Genomic DNA, 23,801 nt, shown 5'->3' with positions numbered 1-23,801 from the left:
GAGGGAGGCTTCTCACCCTCATTACACCACTGTGCTTATGTTTGGTTTGTACAAGAGTTATCTTTAAGAGTGGACTTTTAACATTGTACTCTTTTTTTTTATGCTAGTAACTAAGGGGCCTTTTACTAAACTGCTTTAGGTGTTCAGGCATCCTATGGTACATTTGCCATCTGTATGCATTAACTGTGCGCTACAAATTTTTGTTGTTGTTTTGAGGAGCGTGTCGGCATTCCTGCGTTAGCGCATCTATATTACTGCATGCCAACCGGTTAGAACACAGATAATGCAGAAGCCCTTACTGCATACAGAATAGACGATGGTTAAGGGCTCCCTCGGTAACATTTAAAAATAATAATAATAATAACAGTTTATATACCTCAATACCGTGAAGTTTTATGCGGTTTACAAAAGATTAAGTCCATGCAACAAATTACTCAAAATTGGAAAGACTATTCTAAATTAAATTACACATTTTGGTGGAATTCAGTTTGCCATATATATAAAATGGAAAAAATGATTGCGTTACAACAAGGGAATATTCAAAATTAAAAAAAAATATGGGGACCATTGGCTAGTTTCTCTAATGATCAGATATCTTAGCAATAGGGGGGGAGGGAGGGTAATCTAATTTATTATATTTGGATGTAGGAATACTGATAAAGAAGGGGATATTTACTTTAGAATATAAGAATATTTGAATGTAATTCAAGTGTTATGAAATAATTGTATTTAATATGTATTTTTTCACTTGATGTAAGGAATGAAAAAAGAATAAAGATTTACAAAAAAACCCCCAAAAAACCAAAAGATTAAGCAAAGGTACAAATTGATTGACTTTAAGAGGGGAGGAAGAAAGAGGGTTAATAGGACAGGAGGAGAGAGTGATCAATAGAACAAGTTAATCGCTATAGAGGGGAGAGAAGAGAGGATCAGTTGTCTAGATACTTTAGGAACAGGTGTGTTTTCAGACGTTTCCTAAATTCCTCATCAGTAGTGGGCGAAAGCAATTGTTCTAGGTCTTTACCCCACGATGCTGCCTGGTGTGAGAGAAGGTGTTTTTTCAGTTTGCAACCTCTAGGGAGCGGCTATTAATGCAAAATTAGAAAATCAGGGTTTTTAAATGTCTTTTTTAGTGTGTGCTTAATGTGGTTTTTCCTGTATGCTATTTTTACCACAGTTTGTAAAAGGACCCCTAAGAATCTATATTTACAGAACACCCTGCCAGATAAAACACAGAATTCTAATACATAAAAGGGGTTAGACAATACTTTTATCCAAAGTTATGTGTAACCAAAATTAGAGTGATGGTTCTGAAATCCCAGGAAAGCTGGCTGTTGGGTGAAATGAAATGGGAGGGAGATGTGTGGGGGAGTTAACACTGCCTTCACTGCCCGCAGCTTCCGACGATTTGTGGAGGACAGTGATGAGAGCGGGGAAGAAGGGACCTCGGGGATGCCACTGCTCACGAAACGCAGGAAGACGCGTGAGGAGGAGGTGAGCAAGCTGACTGGGGAAATGGGTGCTGCATTAGGAGATGGGTGGAAGAGGATAGCGAACTGGGCTCCTTCTGGATAACCTTGGTGTCGACAGCAACTTTCCATGAGGGAAGATTTTCAGGTTTGGGATGAGGGAGAGACATGCTGGCCTCCTCAGCACCCTATATTTTGTCTTTGCTTCTGTTTCAGGACAAGGAGGATGAAGATTACATCGCCTGGCTGAAGGGGCAGAAGGAGGTGCAAAAGGAGGAAAAGCTAAAGGAACTGGTAACGTGTCACTGTTTGTGCCAGCGGTGGGATCTCTGTACTCTCTACAACTGGGGCCAGTGACTAGGGAGGGGCCTTACTGCACTTTTATGAGAGTGTGGAGTACTGATTCTGGACCGAGGGTGCAGATAGCAACCGGAGTTCCAGCTGTGATCCCCAGCGGGCTGGGCCTTGACCTCTAGTGCCATAGCCTGTACTGGTTCCAAATGAATACATTTGTGGGTTGAAAATTTTACAGATCATAGTGCAGTTCATGATAAAAGTCAAATCTGCTTATGTAATAACACGCTGCCTGCACAACAGTCAATTTGGCTAAATAACCATCCTCTCCCCTTCGTAGTCAGGTGGTGAAGAAATGTATGAAACGGCTCCTCTGTGTAGTGTCCAAAGAAGCCTGGTTAAAAAGGCAAGGTAGGCATCTCTGCCTTTTAGAAAGCGGGCTCCCAGAACCAGCATTTGCAGCACACGGATCCTCTTGCTTAAATTTACACCTGCTCTAAAAGCGGTCTGAATTACATGAAACACAGTAACATGACAGCAGACAAAGACATGAGTGGTCCATCCATCCATGCTACATAAATTAATTATTCAGTTTAAATGGTCATTTTTCTTAGATATTTCTGGGTCACGAGGCCAGGAAGTGGCGTCGGAGGGAAAACCAACGCCGGCATGAGCAGCAGGCCAGAGAAGCTGCTCATTCTGGGGAAGATTTAAAGAGATACGGGGTGCTGAGGTGGCAGTTCTAACCATAGGTCACACCTCTGCTCAAGTGTCAGCGAGAGGGTAGGAGAGAGGTGGCAGTTCTAACCACTAGGCCACACTTCTGCTCAAATGTCGTAGAGAGGGTAGGAGGGAGGTGGCAGTTCTAACCACTAGGCCACACCTCTGCTCAAGTGTCGTAGAGAGGGTAGGAGGGAGGTGGCAGTTCTAACCACTAGGCCACACCTCTGCTCAAGTGTCGTAGAGAGGGTAGGAGAGAGGTGGCAGTTCTAACCTCTAGGCCACACCTCTGCTCAAGTGTCGTAGAGAGGGTAGGAGGGAGATGGCAGTTCTAACCACTAGGCCAAACCTCTGCTCAAGTGTCGTAGAGAGGGTAGGAGGGAGGTGGCAGTTCTAACCACTAGGCCACACCTCTGCTCAAGTGTCGTAGAGAGGGTAGGAGGGAGGTGGCAGTTCTAACCACTAGGCCACACCTCTGCTCAAGTGTCGTAGAGAGGGTAGGAGAGAGGTGGCAGTTCTAACCTCTAGGCCACACCTCTGCTCAAGTGTCGTAGAGAGGGTAGGAGGGAGATGGCAGTTCTAACCACTAGGCCACACCTCTGCTCAAGTGTCGTAGAGAGGGTAGGAGGGAGGTGGCAGTTCTAACCACTAGGCCACACCTCTGCTCAAGTGTCGTAGAGAGGGTAGGAGGGAGGTGGCAGTTCTAACCACTAGGCCACACCTCTGCTCAAGTGTCGTAGAGAGGGTAGGAGGCACCCACCCAGACTTTCAGGTCTGTCTTTCAGGCTGGCAGGTGGCAAGGTCTGGTATGTAAAGAGTGTCTTGGGAGATTGTGACATCCCTCTCCTCCTCTCCCACTAGACCTATCTGAAGGAGTACTGGAGTAACCCACAGCTGGAAGAGGAAGAGCGCTTCCTCAGGGATTATATCCTCAATCAGGGCTACCGGGACGAGGAGGAGGAGGAAGATGAGGACGGAGAGCGGTAAGTATTATACTATGGTGGTGCATGTAATGAGCTCTGTGCCTGCAGCCATGTCCATGATGAGGATACAAACACATGTAGTATAGGTGTGTTACCATACATATGTGTATGTGGTGAAATAACTAGTTGCATAATAAGTACTTACATATACAAATGCACGTGTGAATTATGTATATGTATTTCATTTAGATTTTTGCCTTTTTCAAATCCAAGTTCCAAGCAAGTTGCATTCAGGGGTAGCTGTTAGGTCCCTTCCCCAGAGAGCTTGTAATCCGAGTTTGTATCTGAGGGTCACAGGGTTCTTCAGTGGGAGAAGCAGAAATTGAACCCTGATTTCCCTTGGTCTCAGCCCATTGCTATAAGCTTTAGGCCACGCCTTTGCTCCAGGGAATAGGCTAGAATAAATTTGCATATATTGGGAGCTTATGTCATGTATGCTTGTTAGTATTTTGAAAATCCGGCCGGCCAGGGCAGTGCAAATCGTCACCAAGTTGTCTCTGGGAATGAGCTGCTACTTCCCTTTCCCGGTGACCTGACTGGCCATTATTGGATACAGGATGTTGGGCTCAGCAGGATCCGATTTGGCACCTCGTATGTGAGAGGATGTGGCCTAGTAGTTAGAGCCGTGAGCTGAGAGCGAATGATACCTGAGTTTAAATTCTGTCTCTGTCACTGGTGCTCCTCAAGACCTTGGGAAGTCCCTTCATCTCTCATTCCCTACATGATCATCTTAAGAGTGTAAGCTCTTTAGGGAAGGAACCTCTTGTACCTCAACACTTTTCACCACTATACAGTGATGCACTAGCGTTACAGAAAAGATATTAATGCAAGGCATGGGTGGATACAGTTCTGATCCAACCTGGCACTGCTTCGGGTGCAGGGCATGGTTCTGTCTAGGCTAGAGAATGACACAGGGACAAACTTTTTCCTGTCCCCACAGGAACTCAATTTCCCTGTCCCGTCCCAGTGAGTTTTGTTGCTGTGCCTGTCCCATTCCTGTAAGCTCTGCCTTAAAACCCTTTCAGGACCATAAGGATCGTAGGCCAATTTTTATGGTTTTGACGACATTTTTATGGTAAAAAGGGCTTGCAGATGCCAAAAAATTGATTTTTTTAATGAAATATCATTATTTTTTTTTTTAAAAATCACACTTCTGGCTTATGGACAGTGTGGCAAGTGAATCTTCTCGTCAATCTGGCAACGACGCTAATGAATGAATGTCGGAACCAGTTTGTTTACATAAAGGCAGTATCATATGGAATCTGTACATATCAAATTTAGAACTGTAGACTATCCCAATCAAAATTTATAGGATTTTAAAGTTATGGGACAAATATGTCCCTTGGTCCTGAAAGGGTTAACTGCACAAGCCTTGAACGTTTATGATTTTAAAGGCGTTTGAGGCTTATGCAGGTGAGGACAGAGCTTGCAGGAATGGGGTAGGGACAGGAAAAGAACCATTATCTCTTCCTCTCTCTAAGAGATCCCTCGTGCCTGTCCAAGGCTTTCTAGAATTCAGCGATGACTTTCTCTGTTGCTGGTGTCAAAATGTGGAATGCTTCGGTGGGTCATTGCGATTGTGTGTAAATCGGTTTCAGTTCAAGAAACAGGTAAAACCTCAGCTGTTTATTACTGCAGTTTTGTGATGTATTAGTCGACATTTGAAGAAAAGAATCTGCTTAACCATAGTTGCTGTTGTATTCTTGTGATTTACCAGTTGACGTTTGCAGAGAAGAAATTGTTGAATTATGTAGATTTTATGATATGGTTTGTTTTTAGCTTGTTTATGTTTTAATCGATGCAAACCGTTGTTTTAAATAAATAACCCCCTCTTTTACAAAGCTGAGCTAAATTTTTTTAGCGCTGGCCACCGTTGTAACAGCTCAGGCGCTCATAGGAATTTTATGCGCATCGGAGCTGTTAACCACAGCGGTTGGCGCTAAAAACGCCAGCGCGGCTTTGTAAAAGAGAGGAGGGGATGGCATGGTTAGCCATATGGTCTTTATCTGCCTTCATTTTTCTATATGTACAGGATATTGGGCTCTGGTTCTGACCCAGCAGAATGCCCTTTGTGACTCTGTACAGCGAGCGCTGCGTATGTCTGGTATGTTTAGAAATAATCAATAGTTGCACTATTTTTTTGTTTTTAATATTTTTTATTTAGAAGTTACAACATTCGTAAACATAGCCCAAGTGGAAAAACAAATGATAAGAAAGCATATTGCTTGGTTCCTCAGGTGTCAGGTCAAAAGCGCGCTGGGACAAAGGCGCGCCCAGACAATTGAGCGCAGCGCGGAGGTGCGCGCCGCACTAAATTACTGTTTTTTAGGGCTCTGACGGGGGGTTGTGGGGGGGACCCCCCCACTTTACTTAATAGTCATCGCGCCGCGTTGTGGGGGGTTGTAACCCCCCACATTTTACTGAAAACTTCACTTTTTCCATGTTTTTAGGGAAAAAGTTAATTTTACAGTAAAATGTGAAGGGTTACAACCCCCCAAACCCCCCATAACGCCGGCGCGATGTCTATTAAGTAAGCTGGGGGGGCTCCCCAACAAAACCCCACGTCGGAGCCCCTAAAACTGTAATTTAGTGCGGCGCACGCGCCTCCACGCTGCGCTCAATTGTCTGGGCGCGCCTTTGTCTTTCGCGCCGTTGTCTATGAACCGGTTCCTCACGAAGACCATAAGGACTCAAAAACAGACCTAAATTGCCCCCTTCCTCTCCCAACCCCCCCCCCCAGCTCTCCAGTGTCAAAAGTTCAGGAGAACACTTTGGGCTCTATGGGATAAGATATCCCAAACGGGCACTATTTTTTTAAATCATATCATTTCCGATCCCATTGTTGTCCTCTCCTGCCAGCAGGGGGCGCAGTTCTGCTTATTATTTATTGTATAGTATTTTGTTTGCAGTATTTCTGAACCAGAGAATTCAAAACGGTTACTCCTGACTCCAACCTTCTCCCCCTCCCCAAAATGCTTTTGGCTCCGCCCTCCCTAACCCCCTTCACCACCCAGAGACCATGTTTTCTTTCAAAACAAACTTTTTTTTTTTTAAAGATTTCTAATTCAAAACTTCCCGTTTGCAACCCTGGTCCCGCCTCTGTCCTCCCGGTGGCCCCGGCAGAAAGGTTACTTTGTAATCAGACCGCCACATTGTATCCCTTTCCCACCCCCTGAACTCCAGCCCTCCCTGGTGTCAACCGCAGGTCACGTCCTCTCCTCCCATAGGCTGCCCTGGCTCCATCTACCCAAGACCAGGCAGCAAAGCTAGAAAAATGCAAAAAAAAAAAAAAAAAATAGATTCAATCTTATAGATCTATCATTCTGTAATTAGTTTAATTAGCCAGTGGCAATGCTCGCCTTCCCCCCTCCACACTTTTGGTTGGTAGATTTGGCTTTTTAAAGTTTTCTTTGCTTTTCCGCCTCCTTCCTGAGGGCTGTTCCAAGTCTTGGGGATTATCTTTGGAGGGAGAATTTTAAATCCTTTGGTTTCCCTTTGCCTGGGGGGATTTATACTTTTTGATTTGTGCATACTGGTTTCTTTTGCCTCTGTATTGGGCTCATCCTGGCTGAGAGTTATGATGGCAGCTAGGATTTATTTCAAATTATTATCCTTTTTTAAAAAAATTTTAAACATGACTAAGCCCAGCTCCTTGGGTTTCGCGTTACTTGCTTTTATTTCTGAAAAAAAGAAAATTAATCTTGGGGTAAGATAAAAGGGGGAGGGGGGGGCTGTGTTTGTACTGAGACCACATCTGGATCAGTGTCGGGGCTTCTACACCTGCAGTTAATCATGACCGTGAGACCTGGGTTCAAATCCTGCTCCTTGCCACAAAGTATTTTTTTTTATTAAAGGCTAAACACAAACATACATCTTAAAACAGTACTTTGTCAGCCTTTTTATGGCTGTAACCCCAAATAAAAGTGTGATCCCTCTTGAAGTGCAGAATAAAGATGCACCTATGAGGAGCCCATCCAGATTGTGACCCCAAATATGGGGTTATTCTCTAGTTCCCAACCCTGTCCTGGAGGACCACCAGGCCAATCGGGTTTTCAGGATAGCCCTAATGAATATGCATGGAGCAATATTTGCATGCCTGTCACTTCCATTATATGCAAATCTCTCTCATGCATATCCTGAAAACCCGATTGGCCTGGTGGTCCTTCAGGACAGGGTTGGGAACTAGAGAATGACACGGTGACAAAATTCATCACCGTCCCCGTCCCCGCGGATAACCATCTTCAAGTCATTCTTTAAGAAGAGAGGGTAGAATCAAAGTATGAATGGCCACAACCACATAGAAACATAGAACATGACGGCAGAAAAGGGCCGATGGCCCCACAAATCTGCCCACTCAAGAACCCTCCCTCCAACTAGTCTGCCTGCTCAAGGACCCTTCTTCCCCGGAGTATCTATCGATTGAGCATAACTCCCTAGTACTCCCACCTGTTTGTCCCACTGACCCACAAGCTTTGCTTTGACGAATGCTGGTGTAGAAGGACTGAGGTTGAAATAGACACTAGAAAATGACATGGGATTAATTTCCCGCGGTTATCCACGGGGACGGGGACGGTGATGAATTTTGTCACCATGGCATTCTCTATTGGGAACCACTGATCTAGATGTAGTTAAAGATAATAGAAGATAAATGCATAGGCAGATAAAAAGAAATCAAGATCTAGTTATACCTCTTCTCAGTTAATTTGCATCGGTTGACTATTACGGTGTTTGGTGTTTAACGCTTTGAAGTGGAATGTCCCAGAGTATTTTGTCAGATAAATTGGGTAAATATGCTCCAATAGGTATTGGCCAAAGAGAATGGAATAAGCTCCCTTTATATATATGTCAGTGACAGAATTTGCAGAATTTTAAGCCCTCTTTTCTGTCAAATGAAATGTGGAGTTTGATTTTTGAACTTAGGATGAAAGTGGTCGCCTGTTTCGTTTTGATTGTTTGTGATTTCAGTTGTATTGTTCTTTTGGGTAAGGGCGGGATATGAATAAACAAACCATAAAAGTTGCTTCATTGACCATCACTGGATAACGTGAGATTGACTGGAACACGGAAAAAGCATTCCGTTATTGAATAAGTTACTTGGGGTTTTGTAAGCTTTTGAAAACGTGGCTTTTTACTGCAAACCTTTGTATTGTGGAATGAATCCTATAACGTGGATAGTAAGAGAAAGTCAGAACGCCTTTTATATAGTTAATGAGTGGATTTGATAACGAGGGTATTGATGCCCTTGTATAAGACTTTGGTGAGACCTCATTTAGAATATTGTGTGCAATTCTGGAGACCTTCAAAAAGGTATAAAAAGGATGGAGTCGGTCCAGAGGAAGGCTACTAAAATGGTGGGTGGTCTTCGTTATAAGGCGTATGGAGACAGACTTAAAGATCTCAATCTGTATACTTTGGAGGAAAAGCGGGAGAGAGGAGATTTGATAGAAACGTTTAAATACCTACGTAATGTAAATGCGCCTGAGTCGAGTCTTTTTAATTTGAAAGGAAGCTCTGCAGTGAGAGGGCATAGGATGAAGTTAAGAGGGGATAGGCTCCGGAGTAATCTGAGGAAATAACGTTTTTACAGAAAGGGTGGTAGATGTGTGGAACAGTCTCCTGGAAGAAGTGGTGGAGATGGAGACTGAATTCAAGAGAGCTTGGAATAGGCACGTGGGATCTCTTAGGGAGGAGATAGTGGATGCTGCGGATGGGCCATTTGGCCTTTATCTGCCGTCATGTTTCTATATTTCTAATTAGGTGATTATTATATTTGGGGTAAGTCCTTTGGATGTGAGGGTATAATCAGTACCATACCAAAATTTCAACAATGATTCAATGATGTTGACAAATCAGTAAGATAACTGAACAATAAATATGAACAGCGATTTACAGGCTTAATGAGAGAAGAGATATGTAGAATAATAATAATTGTTGTTTTAGAACTGGGTTTTAGTAATATATTAAGTATTACAATCAAATCAATTAGGTTTAACAGAATTAAGCAGGATTATTGTGTTAGTGCAGGAGGAGTCTAATACAGCTGACTGAGATCCTGGAGAACTGGGTTCGATTCCCTCTCCAGCTTCTTGTGACCTTGGCAATGTCACTTCACCCTCCATTGCCCCAGGCGTGAGAGAAGTGCCTACATATACATATATGTCAAGTAGCCCTATAGAAATAAGTAGTATAGCCTTATAAAGCCGCAGCTTAGCATAATGTAGAGCCGTGAAACAGGAACTGGAACCTAATCTAGAAATGGCTTTTTAATAGCAACACATGGAGCATCCAAGTTCCCTCCAGATCGGAATGCTTCTAATTACAGCCCTAGGTCTGTACAGAAAAAACCCCAAACCTAAGGAAACAAAATCCCACGAGAAACAACCCAAGACAGAAAAAGTGGGAATTAATCCCCAGAACTGAGCATGAATGTGGAAAAAATATGCTTTATTGATAAAAATAAAATATATTTTTCTGTGTGGTAATCTCCACTTTTTCTGTCTCTAATTAAAGCCTTGCTGTTAACAGAGATTGGCTATTTATAGACCCGAGTGATTTCCACATTATTCTTTTTTAATATTTCCATTCTCACTATAGACACGAACATTCATTCGTCCCACACAGGGGGAGGGAGGCTATTTTTTATTTTTTTTAACTAAAGGCTGTAAGTTCGCATGTGCAAATAGTCTACCGTAGAAATGCGTCTGAGCATTTTGTGGTATTTTGCTTGTTTGTGCGTGCTAACCCGAGTTAACTTTTTTTAAATTTTCCAAAGGGTACGTTCTGAGGCAGATAGTGGGCATAGAGGCATTAACCAGCTACATACATAGAAACATAGAAGATGACGGCAGATAAGGGCCCTAGCCCATCAGGTCTGCCCACTCTACTGACCCACCCCCAAGTCTACTATCCTAGGGATCCCACTCCTGGTGACAGGTTCCCTTGGCTTAACCCTCTAAGGGATCCCACATGGGCATCCCATTTGCTCTTAAATTCTTGCACGCTCTTTGCCTCGATCACCTGCACCGGGAGCTCGTTCCAAGGATCAACCACTCTCTCGGTGAAGAAATATTTCCTGGTGTCGCCATGAAGCATAGCTAGCGTGTGTTAAAAAAAAAATGTACCCCTTTAAAAGCAAGAAAATGGATGTGGCATGGCATTGGAGCATAAAGCCACCAGCAGCTAAAAAGAAAAACCTGCTCATCGCTGTTGAGTAACATTTATCTCCTCTATTTTGAATTTGTTAAATGGAGGAGTTTGATGCTGAAATTTGACCAGGTTCAGAGGGCAGCTCAAGGTTCAGGCAATTGTCTCCTTCCCTCTCTCCCCGATGACAAAAACCTCCTGCCCGTCCCATCCTTAAGATGCATTAATATCCGGAGGGAATTCACTGCCAAAACAATTGAGGGAAGAGAAATCCTTAGATAAACCCAAAGGATCACTAAAAAGCTTTCTGCATAAAGATGCTTTCAGCAGATAAGATTTCTACGAGGCTCTGCTTATTATTTTTCTTCCTATCCTCAAGTTCTGTCCTATATTCCTATCACAATTGTAGTTCTCCCCACATCCCTTTCGTATCTAATAAGTCACGTTCATCCATGTTTATGTTCTCAATTTTTTTGTCTCTCTTCCCCATATTTTATCATACGTCGCTTTGAATTTTTTTTTTTTATTGCGATTTGATCAAAATTTTTATTAAACTTGAAACTTGTTAAGTTTTTGTCTCCTGTTGAGCTTGCCAAGTGCTTTAAGAAAAGGATGCTCACTGTTCCTGGTTCAGGGACTGAAGTAATAGTTAATCCGTTCTTCCGTAGGATTCCTAGCTACGATGAGATAGTGGAGGTAGAAGACTCGGAAGATGAGGGGGAGGAATTCCTGAAGAAACAGGAGGACTTCGAGCGCAAGTACAACTTCAGATTTGAGGAGCCTGGCTCAGAACTGGTGAGGGGGGGAAGGGGAGATGGGGATAGAGCTGGGAGATGCAGTAGATTGAGGGAAGAGAGGGTGAGCCGGGGGCAAGAGGGGAAGGATGGGATGGGGACGAAGGAAGGGGTGACTGGAGGAATGATTAGGGTAGATAAAGAGTGAGTAATTCAGAAAAGAATACTTCTTCGGTTGCACTGATTTGGTAGTAGTTTTTTTTTTGGGGGGGAGAAATAGGGGTTTAAGTGCTCAAAATTAATGATCCCAGCAAACATGATTCTGGCCAGAATTTCCCTTCCTTTCATCAGTTAGTCTTGTTCCAGCTTGGCAATGAAAGGTGGGGTGGGGAGGGAGGGATGGCGCCAGCTCTGTTCCCGATGACCAGAACTTGTGAGCTGAAAGCAGGGGAGGGAGGGATGGAGAGATTGGGTGCCCACACAGCTGTGGAGCTCTTACTGTGTGTTGGGGGTGCATATGCTTTACTTCTCTGCACAGATCCGGCAGCAGAAGGGAGTTAAATGTGTGTGTTTTATCCCCCTAGATCAAGACTTTCCCTAGAACCATCTCCCAATCAGTGCGGAGGAAGGATGAGCGACGAAAACGGAAGCGCGAGGAGATTAGAGAGAGAAAGATAAGGGTAAGGCATGAGTTTTTGAGATGAACATTTTCAGCTGTCTCTTCCACAGGCACATCAAGGCACCCAGAGGCTGAAGACACTGGTGGATTTGGGGCTAGATGGATTGCATCTCTTTTTTGGCAAGTCTCGTGTGAAGTCTTTTCTTTTTGAAAAAGAATTTACCAAAATGTCACTGGAGTAATGTTATTTGGTGGGGGGTGGGGTGGGGGGGAGGAGGAGGGAGCTGATCTTATCCAACGAATATATTAGGAAGTTCAGTCCCCTGATTACCTTGACTTGTGCCAGATGACATCACAGAAGGTTCCTGTTACATCATAACAGATTTGTAAAAACAGAGGTCATTCTTTTCCCTGCAGAACTAGAATCCTGCTGGGGAGGAGGTGGAAATTACAGATTTTTCCAGAAAATGGTTTTATGACCAGATCACCCAAGTAGAGAGGACTTTTTTAACTGCAGCCCTTAGTGAAGGAGACTCATCCCTACTTGGGAGTTGGCTGCAGCTCCTGGGTGGGTTTTTGCAGTGGAAACTGGTGCCGGAGTCCTGACCCATGGAGCAGGGAGGGTAGGATCTGCAGCCACTCATTTGCTTTCCTTCTTCCCCCACTCAAATGTCTCCTGGACCTGTAGGAGAAGGATAAAAAGCAGGAGGAGCTGAAGCAGCTGAAGAATCTGAAAGCCAGGGCTATTGTGGAGCGGCTGCAGAAACTCACTGGTGGCAGCGGTGAGATGCTAACCTTCGGGGAGCAAGATCTAAATGAGGACTTTGATCCCATCAAACATGATGAATTGATGCAGGTCAGCATTTGGGAGCAGCTTGGGGGCACATCCACTTGATTCCATGCTTATTAATCTTGTTAAATTTGTACTTCCTGGTTGGTGGGTGACACGTAGCATCCCTTGTGAATTGCGAGACCCTCTTACACCATTACACAGCGCTTCGGTGCAATAGCTTTCCTGTACTGAACAGGGCCTTATGTCATCCTCTCCTCTGCCTGCAATTAATCTGTTGTCGTCTTTGTGCAGAAAGTCTTTGGTGATGAATATTACGGGACAGGTGAGGAGGAGAAGCCTCAGTTTGAAGATGAGGAAGAGTTTGAAGGTAAGAGTCCTCCATGCATTGCGATGCAGAAAGTAGGGGGGGAGGGGGGGTTGTAGGGTCATTTTAATTAAAATTCAGTCCCAAAGGCTGGTTCTCTACTCTCAGAATATTTCTAAGAGCATAAGAATTGCTGTAATGGGTCAATGCCTTCATCATTAACTAATTCTGGTCATGAACACCTGGCAGGATCCCCAAAAGGACCTTTCCAAATCATTTTTCAAACCCTGTATTTCTAATACCCCCCTACAGATTACCTTAATAATGGTTTATGAACTTTTTCTTCCTTTTTTTTTTAAATTCTTTATTCATTTTTAAACTTTCATCAAGTGTAGAAAAATTCATAATAAACACTATTAATTAGACCACTTGAACATCTTATCATTGTATCCTATAAATATAAATGCAACCCTCCCTCTAATCCCATTATTCATTATAAGATCATAAACCCTACAATTGAAACCCTGCCCCCACCCAACACTAAGTGGTATATAATTAATAGAAAAATGGCATTTAATCATGACAAAAAGATGTTAATGGCTCCCAACTTTTTCTTCCTGAAACTTGTCCAAATATTTTTTTAACCCCACTACACTGATATTTATTCCCCTCTCCCCCGGTGTACCTAATAGCAGTTTATTGATTTTTCCTCCAGGAACTTGTCCAAATCATTTTTTGAAACTCTACTGCTTTTCCTTCAGGAACGGATTCTAGAGCTTAATCTTTACTCCCCCTCCCCCACATCTCTATATCTGTCTTTCCTGCTGCACCCCTTCTCCCCGTATGCTCTCCACTGATTCTGCATTCTGTGTCCTTCACCTGTCTTATACCCTTGTATCCCCCAACCCACAATGCGAGAAACTGGTGCAAGACTGAAATTGGGGTGAGTGGGGGATCTTCAGGTGATGCCCTCTTGTATCTTGTTTCATTACTCTTTTAATAATGGAATGTCACTCTGAAATCTTTTTTTTTTCCCTTTTGAAACCAGGTGATTGGAATTGGGATAACTGGACAGGAAACAAAATGGAGGACTCGGAGGCAGCTTATGAACCACACTGTGAGGATCCGGAGTTTGTGGTACGTTCTGGTGTGGGTCATGTAAAAATACAGATCACAAACAAGAGTCTTAAGTCCAGGGCTACATTTAGAGACTCAGGCCTTTGTTGCTTACCTGGACACTGGACGCCTCATGCTGTTCTTGTCTATAATGTGTCAGCATCTTTGGTTTTCCCATTTCTGGATTCTCTATAGCTACGTAATTAGTAGAGGTTAAGCGCTTTGAAACATAGTTTGCATGTCCCCTGTAAACTGTTTGCATTTCAGCCTTAGAAACATAGAAAAAAGTGGCAGAAAAGGGCTATAGCCCACCAAGTCTGCCCATTCCAAGTATCCCCCCCCTGAATTTACTCCCTTAAAGATCCCACAAGAGTATCCCATTTTTTCTTAAAATCCGTCATGCTGCTGGCCTTTATCACCTGGAGTGGGAGTCTGTTCCAATGATCCACCACTCTTTCGGTGAAGAAGTACTTCCTGGAGTCGCCATGAAACTTCCCTCCCCTGATTTTCTGGCCTTCTGCCAGTTTTGACCCCCCCCCCCCACTCATCCTAGTTTCTCTCGGACAGATGGACGCAGACTATGACCCCAGCCTGAAGCCACAGGTCTCGAGGAAGAAGCAACGGAAGAAGCTGCAGCGGGACGTCACAGCCGCGGGAAAGAAGCCACGGAAATCCAAGTTTGCAGAGGCGGTTGCCAAACAGAAACCGGTTTTTGACCCCGGTAAGAGATGCAGCCCTTAGCCTTTTCCTCCCTCACCCCTGAGATCAGAAATGCCTTGGGTAGGAGATCTCAGCCCAGTCAGGTTTTCAGGATACCCACAGTGAATATGCATGAGAGAAATTACCATACAAAACTTGACTGGCTAAATGTGTCCCGATCCCCTGGGTTTGAGTTTAACCAACATCCTGCTTTTTGTTGACAGTGTGTAACTTGTTTGGCCAGCCACTGACCAGAAGTCTAGCCTGCACCAAATCTGTATCCTGGGGGAGGGGGGAGGGGGAAGAAAGGAAAGGGATTGGGACTTGTATACTGCCTTTTTGTAGTTTTACAGCCACACTCAAAGCGGTTCGCATACAAGTACTTCAAGCATTTTCCCTATCTGTCCTGGTGGGATCACAATCTGTCTAATGTACCTGGGGCAGTGGAGAATTAAGTGACTGGCCCAGAGTCACAAGGAGCAGCGTGGGTGGGCAAACCCTGTAAATCAACTGGTGGACCTATTATAGTTTATAATTCACTATTTATATTCCGCTTTGAAACAAGGTGGATTACAATTAAAAACCGCAAGGTAATGGTGGAATAGAAATCACGAATGTAATGTAATATTAAAAAACATCAAAATTGTCAACAGCACGATGAGGGTTGTACAAACTCGACACTGGCAGTGTTACGGTAATCCTGCCTTGTCAAGAGTCTCCAAGTGGAAGGATGAATCCCTCAGTGCTATGTAGAAAGCGTGTAGTTTGGTGGATTCGCAGAAAAAATCCTCTAGTGACTAGGCGAGCAATTCTTCCATCGACCATCACATTTCATCTTACAAAATAAATGATGCTTTAACAATTGTTTTAATTCTTTCAATGAGCAGCCATAGCTGTTCAGTTCCATGATGAGAGCGTTCGCTCGTTATATCGACCTGTTGGGTAATCCGTGAGACGTTCCTGAATTAAACAGGAGGTACAATTACTTGAGTTTTTCCACATGATCCTCTAGGTCAGTGTTTATCAACTCAGTCCTGGAGTCTTCCCTTGCCCATCAGGTTTACAGGATATCCCCAATGAATATGCATAAACTTGATTTGCATACACTGCCTCCATTATATGCAAATTTCTTTCATGCATATTCATTGTGGATATCCTGAAAACCTGACTGGCAAGGGGGGACTCCAGGAGCAAACTGAGAAACAGTGCTCTAGGGATGCCTTGGCCCAGACACGAGTGAAGTTGTTGCTAATAAGAACATAAGAGGTCCATCAAGCCCAGTATCCAGTTTCCAACAGTGGCCAACCCAGGTCCCAAGAACCTGTGATGTCATAATGCCTCATTCCACCAATGCCTAAGAGCCAACCTAAGCAGTGATGTCACATAAGTGTTGACGTACTGGGTCAGACCGAAGGTCCATCAAGCCCAGTATCCAGTTTCCAACAGTGGCCAACCCAGGTCCCAAGTCCCTGGCAGAAACCCAAAGAGTAGCAACATTCCAGAGCTGAGACTGTGATGTCATAATGCCTCATTCCACCAATGCCTAAGAGCCAACCTCAGCAGTGATGTCACATAAGAGTTGACGTACTGGGTCAGACCGAAGATCCATCAAGCCCAGTATCCTGTTTCCAATAGTGGCCAACCCAGGTCTCAGGAACCTGTGATGTCATAATGCCTCATTCCACCAATGCCTAAGAGCCATCCTCAGCAGTGATGTCACATAAGAGTTGACGTACTGGGTCAGACCGAAGATCCATCAAACCCAGTATCCTGTTTCCAATAGTGGCCAACCCAGGTCTCAGGAACCTAGCTAGATCCCAAGTAGTAAAACAGATTTTCTGCTGCTTATTCTAGGAATAAGCGGTGGATTTCCCCAAGCCATCTCAATAATGGCCTTTCGATTTCTCTTTTAGGAAATTATCCAAACCAACCCCATGGATTGCTCACCCACTCATCTCCTTTCTCATTACTTGTCTGTCTTGTTAGAGAATAATCTCCAAAGTGACCAGAAATAAATAGCTACAAATAAGATTGTGGGTTTGAACCCATGGTGCTCTTTGTAACCCTGGGCGGGTTACCTGATCCCCTGTTGCCTTAGGTACATTAGATAGATTATGAGCCTGATGGGACAGATGGAGAAAAATGCTTGAGTATCTGAATAAATTCATGTCAACTGTTTTGAGCTCCTCTGGGAGAGCAGTATAGAAAACGGAATAAATCCATAAATAAATTCAATCATTTTTTTTGTTAATGAGATGCCCTTGGATTAAAAAAAACTCATCTAAACATGCAGCAGTATAAATGGTTTCACCTTCTGTTTAGATGAGTTTTTTTTATCCATTTTTTTCTGGTCACTTTGGAGATTTGTATATTCTTCCAGAAATATTTTTGGGTTTTTGCATTTTTGTTAGAGGATAAAACATTTGAAGCATACTTAGATGAATATTACCGTCTGGATTATGAGGACATCATTGACGACCTTCCCTGTCGATTCAAGTACCGTCAGGTGCTCCCTTGTGACTTTGGACTCACCACAGAGGAGGTACAGCTTTTTAATTCCTTCCCCCCTCCCCCCCAACTGTATCAGACTGCTTCAGCCTGGAATTCCCTTCCAAGGCTAGACCCCATAATTCAGCCGTGCTCCTTGTTAGGAAGATTATTGACATTTAGAGATCCCCTCTGGGATGTGGAGATGAGGGCCCAGTGGTTCATGACATCACTGATCCCCTCTGGGATGTGGAGATGAGGGCCCAGTGGTTCATGACATCACTGATCCCCTCTCATCCCCCTCTGGGATGTGGAGATGAGGGCCCAGTGGTTCATGACATCACTGATCCCCTCTCATCCCCCTCTGGGATGTGGAGATGAGGGCCCAGTGGTTCATGACATCACTGATCCCCTCTCATCCCCCTCTGGGATGTGGAGATGAGGGCCCAGTGGTTCATGACATCACTGATCCCCTCTCATCCCCCTCTGGGATGTGGAGATGAGGGCCCAGTGGTTCATGACATCACTGATCCCCTCTTATCCCCCTCTGGGATGTGGAGATGAGGGCCCAGTGGTTCATGACATCACTGATCCCCTCTTATCCCCCTCTGGGATGTGGAGATGAGGGCCCAGTGGTTCATGACATCACTGATCCCCTCTCATCCCCCTCTGGGATGTGGAGATGAGGGCCCAGTGGTTCATGACATCACTGATCCCCTCTCATCCCCCTCTGGGATGTGGAGATGAGGGCCCAGTGGTTCATGACATCACTGATCCCCTCTCATCCCCCTCTGGGATGTGGAGATGAGGGCCCAGTGGTTCATGACATCACTGATCCCCTCTCATCCCCCTCTGGGATGTGGAGATGAGGGCCCAGTGGTTCATGACATCACTGATGGAGCCAATGTGCCAGAGCTTTCCCTTAGGTTTTGGCGTGTTGTAGACATTCAAGGGATTTCTGCATTGGAGGAGCCCGCCAGATTTGTTATAAGAACAAGTAGTGGTTAGAGCAGGGGTAGGGAACTCCGGTCCTCGAGAGCCAAATTCCAGTCGGGTTTTCAGGATTTCCCCACTGAATATGCATGAGATCTATGTGCATGCACTGCTTTCAATGCATATTCAGTGGGGAAATCCTGAAAACCCGACTGGAATACGGCTCTCGAAGACCAGAGTTCCCTACCCCTGGGTTAGAGCTACAGCCCCACCACCCTGGGGTTGTGGGTTCAAATCCCGCACTACCCCAGGTACCTTAGATAGAGTGTGAGCCCGCTGGGACAGACAGGCAAAAGTGCTTGAGTACCTGAATAATTTGTATTCCGCATAGAATTGTAGGATATCTGGAATATAAATAATTAAATAAAATAAGAATAGTCTTACTGGGTCAAACCAATGATCCATCTAAGCCAGTAGCCCACATTCAATGCTGTTCTCCCCCCCCCCCCTCCTCTTTCATCCTTATCCTGCATTTTTCTCCCTGTTCTTTCACTGTGGTGGATAATCTGGAAATCACCCATTTTAAATTGTGTGTGTTGTGGGGGGGGGGGGCATTGCTGCGGTTTCCTGTGGCCTGTGTCGCTCATTAGCAGCCTTTTGCCTTCTTTCGATGCTCCCTCTTAGGACTGTAACATGAATTTTTCTCTCCTTAAGATTCTGACAGCAGAGGACAAAGAACTGAACAGATGGTGTTCCTTGAAGAAAACTTGTATGTACAGGTGAGTGAGGGGGAGGGAGGATGGAGAAACCCTGGAGCACACAGTGGTATTCCCCTCGGTGCCAAAAATCCTTCTCACCGCCTTACGCCTGTCTACCAGACTACCTCAGGGCATTATCATTTCTTTTCATCTTAGGTCAGAGCAGGAGGAAAGGAATGACCAGCGAACCTATAAGCAAAAAGCTCAAAACCCCAGGAAGAAAGAACAGATCCTGCAATCGCTCTCCGCGAGGTACTTACGGATTCATCACAAAGCTCTTCCGAAGGTTATAGTAGGCGAGAGCACAGTTAAGGGGTTTAAGGAAGGTTTGGATAGGTACCTAAAGGATAAAGGGATTGAGGGGTACAGATAGCAGCAGAGGTAGGTTATAGAAGTCGAGGTAGATTATAAAGGTCAAGAATTCACTTCACAGGTCAAGGACCTGGTGGGCCGTCGCAGGAGCGGGCCGCTGGGCGAGATGGACCTCCGGTCTGACCCAGTGGAGGCAACTTCTTATGTTCATACCCATGGGGTGGTCTTGAAATTTTACAAAAAAATTTACTGCACCCGCTAGGGGTCTGGATTTTAACATATCTGCAGTGAATATGCACACAGTAGAGGCAGGGCATGTAAATTTATCTCATGCATATGCACTGGGGGTATTCTGAAGACCTGACTGGGTTGAGATCCCCCAGCCTAGAGGGATAAGATGGGCCGAGGGAGCTCGCGTTGGTTAGATTCTAGAGAATCTGAGGACTGTGGAGAATGACATGGGGACAAATTTGTCCCCACAGGAACTCAATTTCCCTGTCCTGTTCCCTCGAGTTATGTTGTTGTCCCTGTCCCATTCCCGTAAGCTCTGCCTTAACCCCACAAGCCTCGAACACTTAGGATTTTAAAGGGTTTGAGGCTTGTGCAGATGAGGACGGAGCTTGCACAAATGGGGCAGGGACAGGAAAAGAACTCACCAGGATGGGATGGGAAAATGAGTTCCCGCGGGGACGGGGGAAAATGAGTCCCCATGTCATTCTCTACTGTGGAGGTCTCGCAGTGTGTAAACAGCTGAAAAGATGCAGTCACATTGCAAGGGGCACACACCGAGCTGGGGTTGGGGGGATGTCTAAACTTCCCATGTCTTCTAATTCTGTGCTGAATCAGGTAAAAGAACAGTCTGGTAGATCTGCAGCTGCATTTTCTATTAAAGAGCAGGGAAACTAGCCAGCCCCACCCCCTCAAAAAAATAAAAATCACGGTTGAAGAAAATGTACAGCAAATAAGTCCATTTACTCTTTGGGATCCTGCCAGGTACGACAGAGGATTAAAGTATCTTTTCCAGAAGCCCAGGTTCACTTTTTCAGATGCTGGATAATTTAGAAATGTGCTATTTGTTCTCTAGGGCTCCCGTGGCGTGCTTGCCTGGATCCTTTCTGCGTCTGAGTTGTGCTGTGAGGTCTGTTATACAAGGGGGTTCTCAAACCTGATTGGTTGGGGTTTGAAGTGGGCATGTTTTTAAGGAAGGTGGGAAGGTCTGTTAACAGATTTGAACTAGAGAATGACACGGGGAAAAAATCTGTCCCCGTCCCCATCCCCGCAGCATCCATATAAGCCTCAAACAGGTCGCAAAGTCTTGACGGCTCAGCTGATCTTGGATTCCCTCGCGATCAGCTCAACCGTACTTCGGCGAAAAGAAAGAACACCCCCCCCCCCAGGCAAGCAGAAGGAAAGTGTGGGGACACGGCCCACCTTACCTCTTAGAACTTTTGCCAAGTTCTAGCTCCAAAGTTTCCAGGGAGCAAGAAAGGAGAGGAAGAAAAAAGAGATACCACGAGATCACAAAGGGGAGTTGGATTTAGGTTGGAGGGGGGTGTTCTTTCTTTGCTCCGGAGTCTATTTGAGCTGATTGTGAGGGAATCCAAGATCAGCTGAACCTGCAGCTTCGCAAAGTCTTGCTGGATCAGCTGATCTTGGATTCCCTCACGATCAGCTCAACCAGACTCCGGTGAAAAGAAAGAACACCCCCCCAAGGGAACAATGGGCAGGCAAGCAGAAAGAAAGTGTGGGGACACTGGTCATATAAGAATCAAGAAAATAACAATGATTGAAATAGCCTACAGGTACAAGTGGTGGAACTAGTACATTAACAGGACTCACTCTTGACGCCAACGCTTCAACCGCAGTGTACAGACGACACCTCGTTTTCCAATCCTGCTCCTCTGGGCTCCACAACTCAGGACTCACTCTCGACGCCAATGATTCTCTTGTAGTAGGCGGCGGCGGCAGCAGCTCTGTGATTCGCTACTGCAGCACAGCGCCCACTACATGGGTTTTAAAATGTGTGCAGCAGTAGCAATTGGGTCATAGCTTGGGTGGAAGACAAGGGAGAAGACCCAATTTAGGGGGAGGAGTCAAGGCAAAGGCAGAAGTGAACACAAAGACGGCACAGCATCGACGAGGACAGCATGGCCGCTGGAACTTAGAAGGGCCACCCACAATGAGTCGATGACACGGTAAAAAGCGGTAAGCAGTGAAGGGGTGTTTTCGATTGTGGGGACGAGGCTTGTCACCGATCCATGGGCAGTGAAAAGTTTTGTCTCCGTGCCTGCGGCGACTCAAGCTTTAGCGTCTCCATAGTTGCGGGTAAACTGCGGCCCCCCGCGGGTTTTCTTCACCGTGTCATTCTCTAATTTGAACAGCAAACCCCAACCAGTCAAGTTTGAGAACCCCACAAGCTGTAGACCTCACAGCACACCCTGAAGAAATCCACAGCATGACGGCTGAAACATTGGTTCCACTTACTCGGACATGAAAATCACAATAATCAAATGTGATATTTGTTGGGGGGGGGGGTGTTGTTTTGTTTTTTTTTCGAAAGGAGACAGGAGGTCTGTTGTGGTAAGTTGTCTTTTTTTGGTTTGATATAATCTTCCCTGTTGACCCTTTTTTTTTTCTTTGCAGCAAAGAGGAGCAACAGCAGAGCAAATCCAAGTCTAGGAGAAAGAAACAAGAGAAAATAAAGAAACAGCAGGAGCTGGAGGTTGGCGAGGAGTCTTTGCTGCAGAAAGGGAAGAGAGAACGGGAGAAAGACACCTCAGTACTGAAGTCATGCAGCAGCTCGGTGGTGGCAGCAGTAGAGACCTCTGAGGAGGGAAGACCCTCGAAAAAGCAGAAGCAGCGGCAGCCTGAGATGGAGCAGCAAGGACTCACTCAGACAGGCACCTCCACCACGGCCCTGGGCCAGGCTCTACAGTTGGCAAAGAAGAGCAGGAAGTGGCAAAAGAGGTCACACCTGGGCACCAAAGTCAAAGTGGGAAGCTGTGAATTCAGTGGGCAGAGGCTGCGAGCGTATGGCCTAAACCCCAAGAGACTCCGCTTCCGGCAGTTACTGACCGAGAAGAGAAAGAAGCAGAAACTGAAGGACCGATCACAGTCCTCGAAGAAGGACTGAAGGCGTCAGAGGCACATTTACAGCTGGAACGTGTCCTGGCACGCCTCCATCAACTGTACGGAGACTGGGGAGAGTGAGGAGGAGGAGAAGGAGGGACATGGAGCAAAACAGAGCCTGGTTGCCACATTACTCGGGGTTCCTGGACTGTGTTCGCCCTTCTTTGTCTTTTGTCCAGCAAATGGATTTGGGTCGTCTCTTGCCATGATTTTTCTCTCCTTTTCCTTTCAGCTTTCTTCAATTTATTTTTCTACCTCTATGTCCAGATTTAACTCATTCTTACTATCTAGTCTTCAAATTCCCTCTTTATGGTCTACTGGCGGTTTTCCCATCTCTTTCATTCACCCTGGTTCTCCTATTTTACTTCCCCTTATTCCCAGTCTTTCACGAACACTGCCCTCTTTCTCTCCCTCCTTTCTGTCTCCCCCAAATATCTGCTCATTTCTCTCCCCTCTTCCATCCAGCATCTGCCCCCTTCTATATAGCATCTGCCTCCTCTCTCCTCCTTTTCCATCCAGCATCTCCCCACTCTCTCCCCTTCTATCATTATTTCCCTCCTTCCATACAGTCTGCCCCCTCCCCCTTTCATCATCTCCCTCCTCTCTCTACCCTCTTCCAACCAGGCTTCAATCTTCCTTTTTCTCTACAGCTTATGCCCTCTTCCTTTTTCCATCTCTCCCATCAATATTTCTCTTTGTATCTCTCCCCTTCCATACATCTGCCCCCTTTCTTCTCCTCACCTTCCATCTAGTATTTTTCCTTTCACTTAACCTTGTTCCATCAACTCTGTCCTCTCTGTTCCCCACCCCACATCTGCCCTCTTTCTCCCGTTCTATTCAGAATCTGTCTTGTACCACTTCTATACAAAATCTGCCCCTGACCCCAAACCACTTCCACAAACTTCTATTCCCTCTCTTTCTTCCCAACCCACTTCCACCAGTCTCCTCTCTCTCCCACCCACCCCACCCCACCTCCACCAGAATCTGATCCCTCTCTTTCCACACCCCACATCCACCAGTGTCTGCTCCCAAGCAACCCAACCGCTGATGTTTCTGCAAACTGAAGCAAACCAGCTGCAGGGCCTTCTTATACATATCCACTGCTGCCCGGCTCTGCCCCGGAAAAAGAAGTGACATTGGAGAAGGCAGGCCAGCAGATGTGGGTATGTATGGGAAGGTCCCACAGGTAGTCTGTTTCAGTTTGCCCCGTCTGATAAAAGGTTTGGAAAACCTTTCATACGCTGAGAGATTGGGAAAACTGGGACTCTTTTCCCTGGAGAAGAGGAGATATGATAGAGACTTACAAGA

General features: G+C 45.4%; 1 protein-coding gene across 1 annotated transcript in view; it reads left to right on the top strand.

The window, feature by feature from the left end:
• Positions 1-23,777, top strand: part of KRI1 (KRI1 homolog) — a 29,301-nt gene extending 5,524 nt beyond the window's left edge. The window contains exons 7-19 of the mRNA XM_033925507.1: positions 1,398-1,494; positions 1,686-1,763; positions 3,345-3,466; positions 11,278-11,404; positions 11,928-12,023; positions 12,651-12,818; positions 13,047-13,122; positions 14,108-14,196; positions 14,743-14,896; positions 17,286-17,416; positions 19,009-19,073; positions 19,209-19,304; positions 22,008-23,777. Of these exons, the coding sequence (XP_033781398.1) occupies positions 1,398-1,494; positions 1,686-1,763; positions 3,345-3,466; positions 11,278-11,404; positions 11,928-12,023; positions 12,651-12,818; positions 13,047-13,122; positions 14,108-14,196; positions 14,743-14,896; positions 17,286-17,416; positions 19,009-19,073; positions 19,209-19,304; positions 22,008-22,497 (1,789 nt within the window). The 3' untranslated portion in view covers positions 22,498-23,777. The remainder of the gene's footprint in view (positions 1-1,397; positions 1,495-1,685; positions 1,764-3,344; positions 3,467-11,277; positions 11,405-11,927; positions 12,024-12,650; positions 12,819-13,046; positions 13,123-14,107; positions 14,197-14,742; positions 14,897-17,285; positions 17,417-19,008; positions 19,074-19,208; positions 19,305-22,007) is intronic.
• Positions 23,778-23,801: the final 24 nt, after the last annotated feature.

This window comes from Geotrypetes seraphini, chromosome 16 (assembly GCF_902459505.1).
Source record: "Geotrypetes seraphini chromosome 16, aGeoSer1.1, whole genome shotgun sequence".
NCBI lineage: Eukaryota > Metazoa > Chordata > Amphibia > Gymnophiona > Dermophiidae > Geotrypetes > Geotrypetes seraphini.
This window is presented reverse-complemented; position numbering and strand designations above follow the sequence as displayed.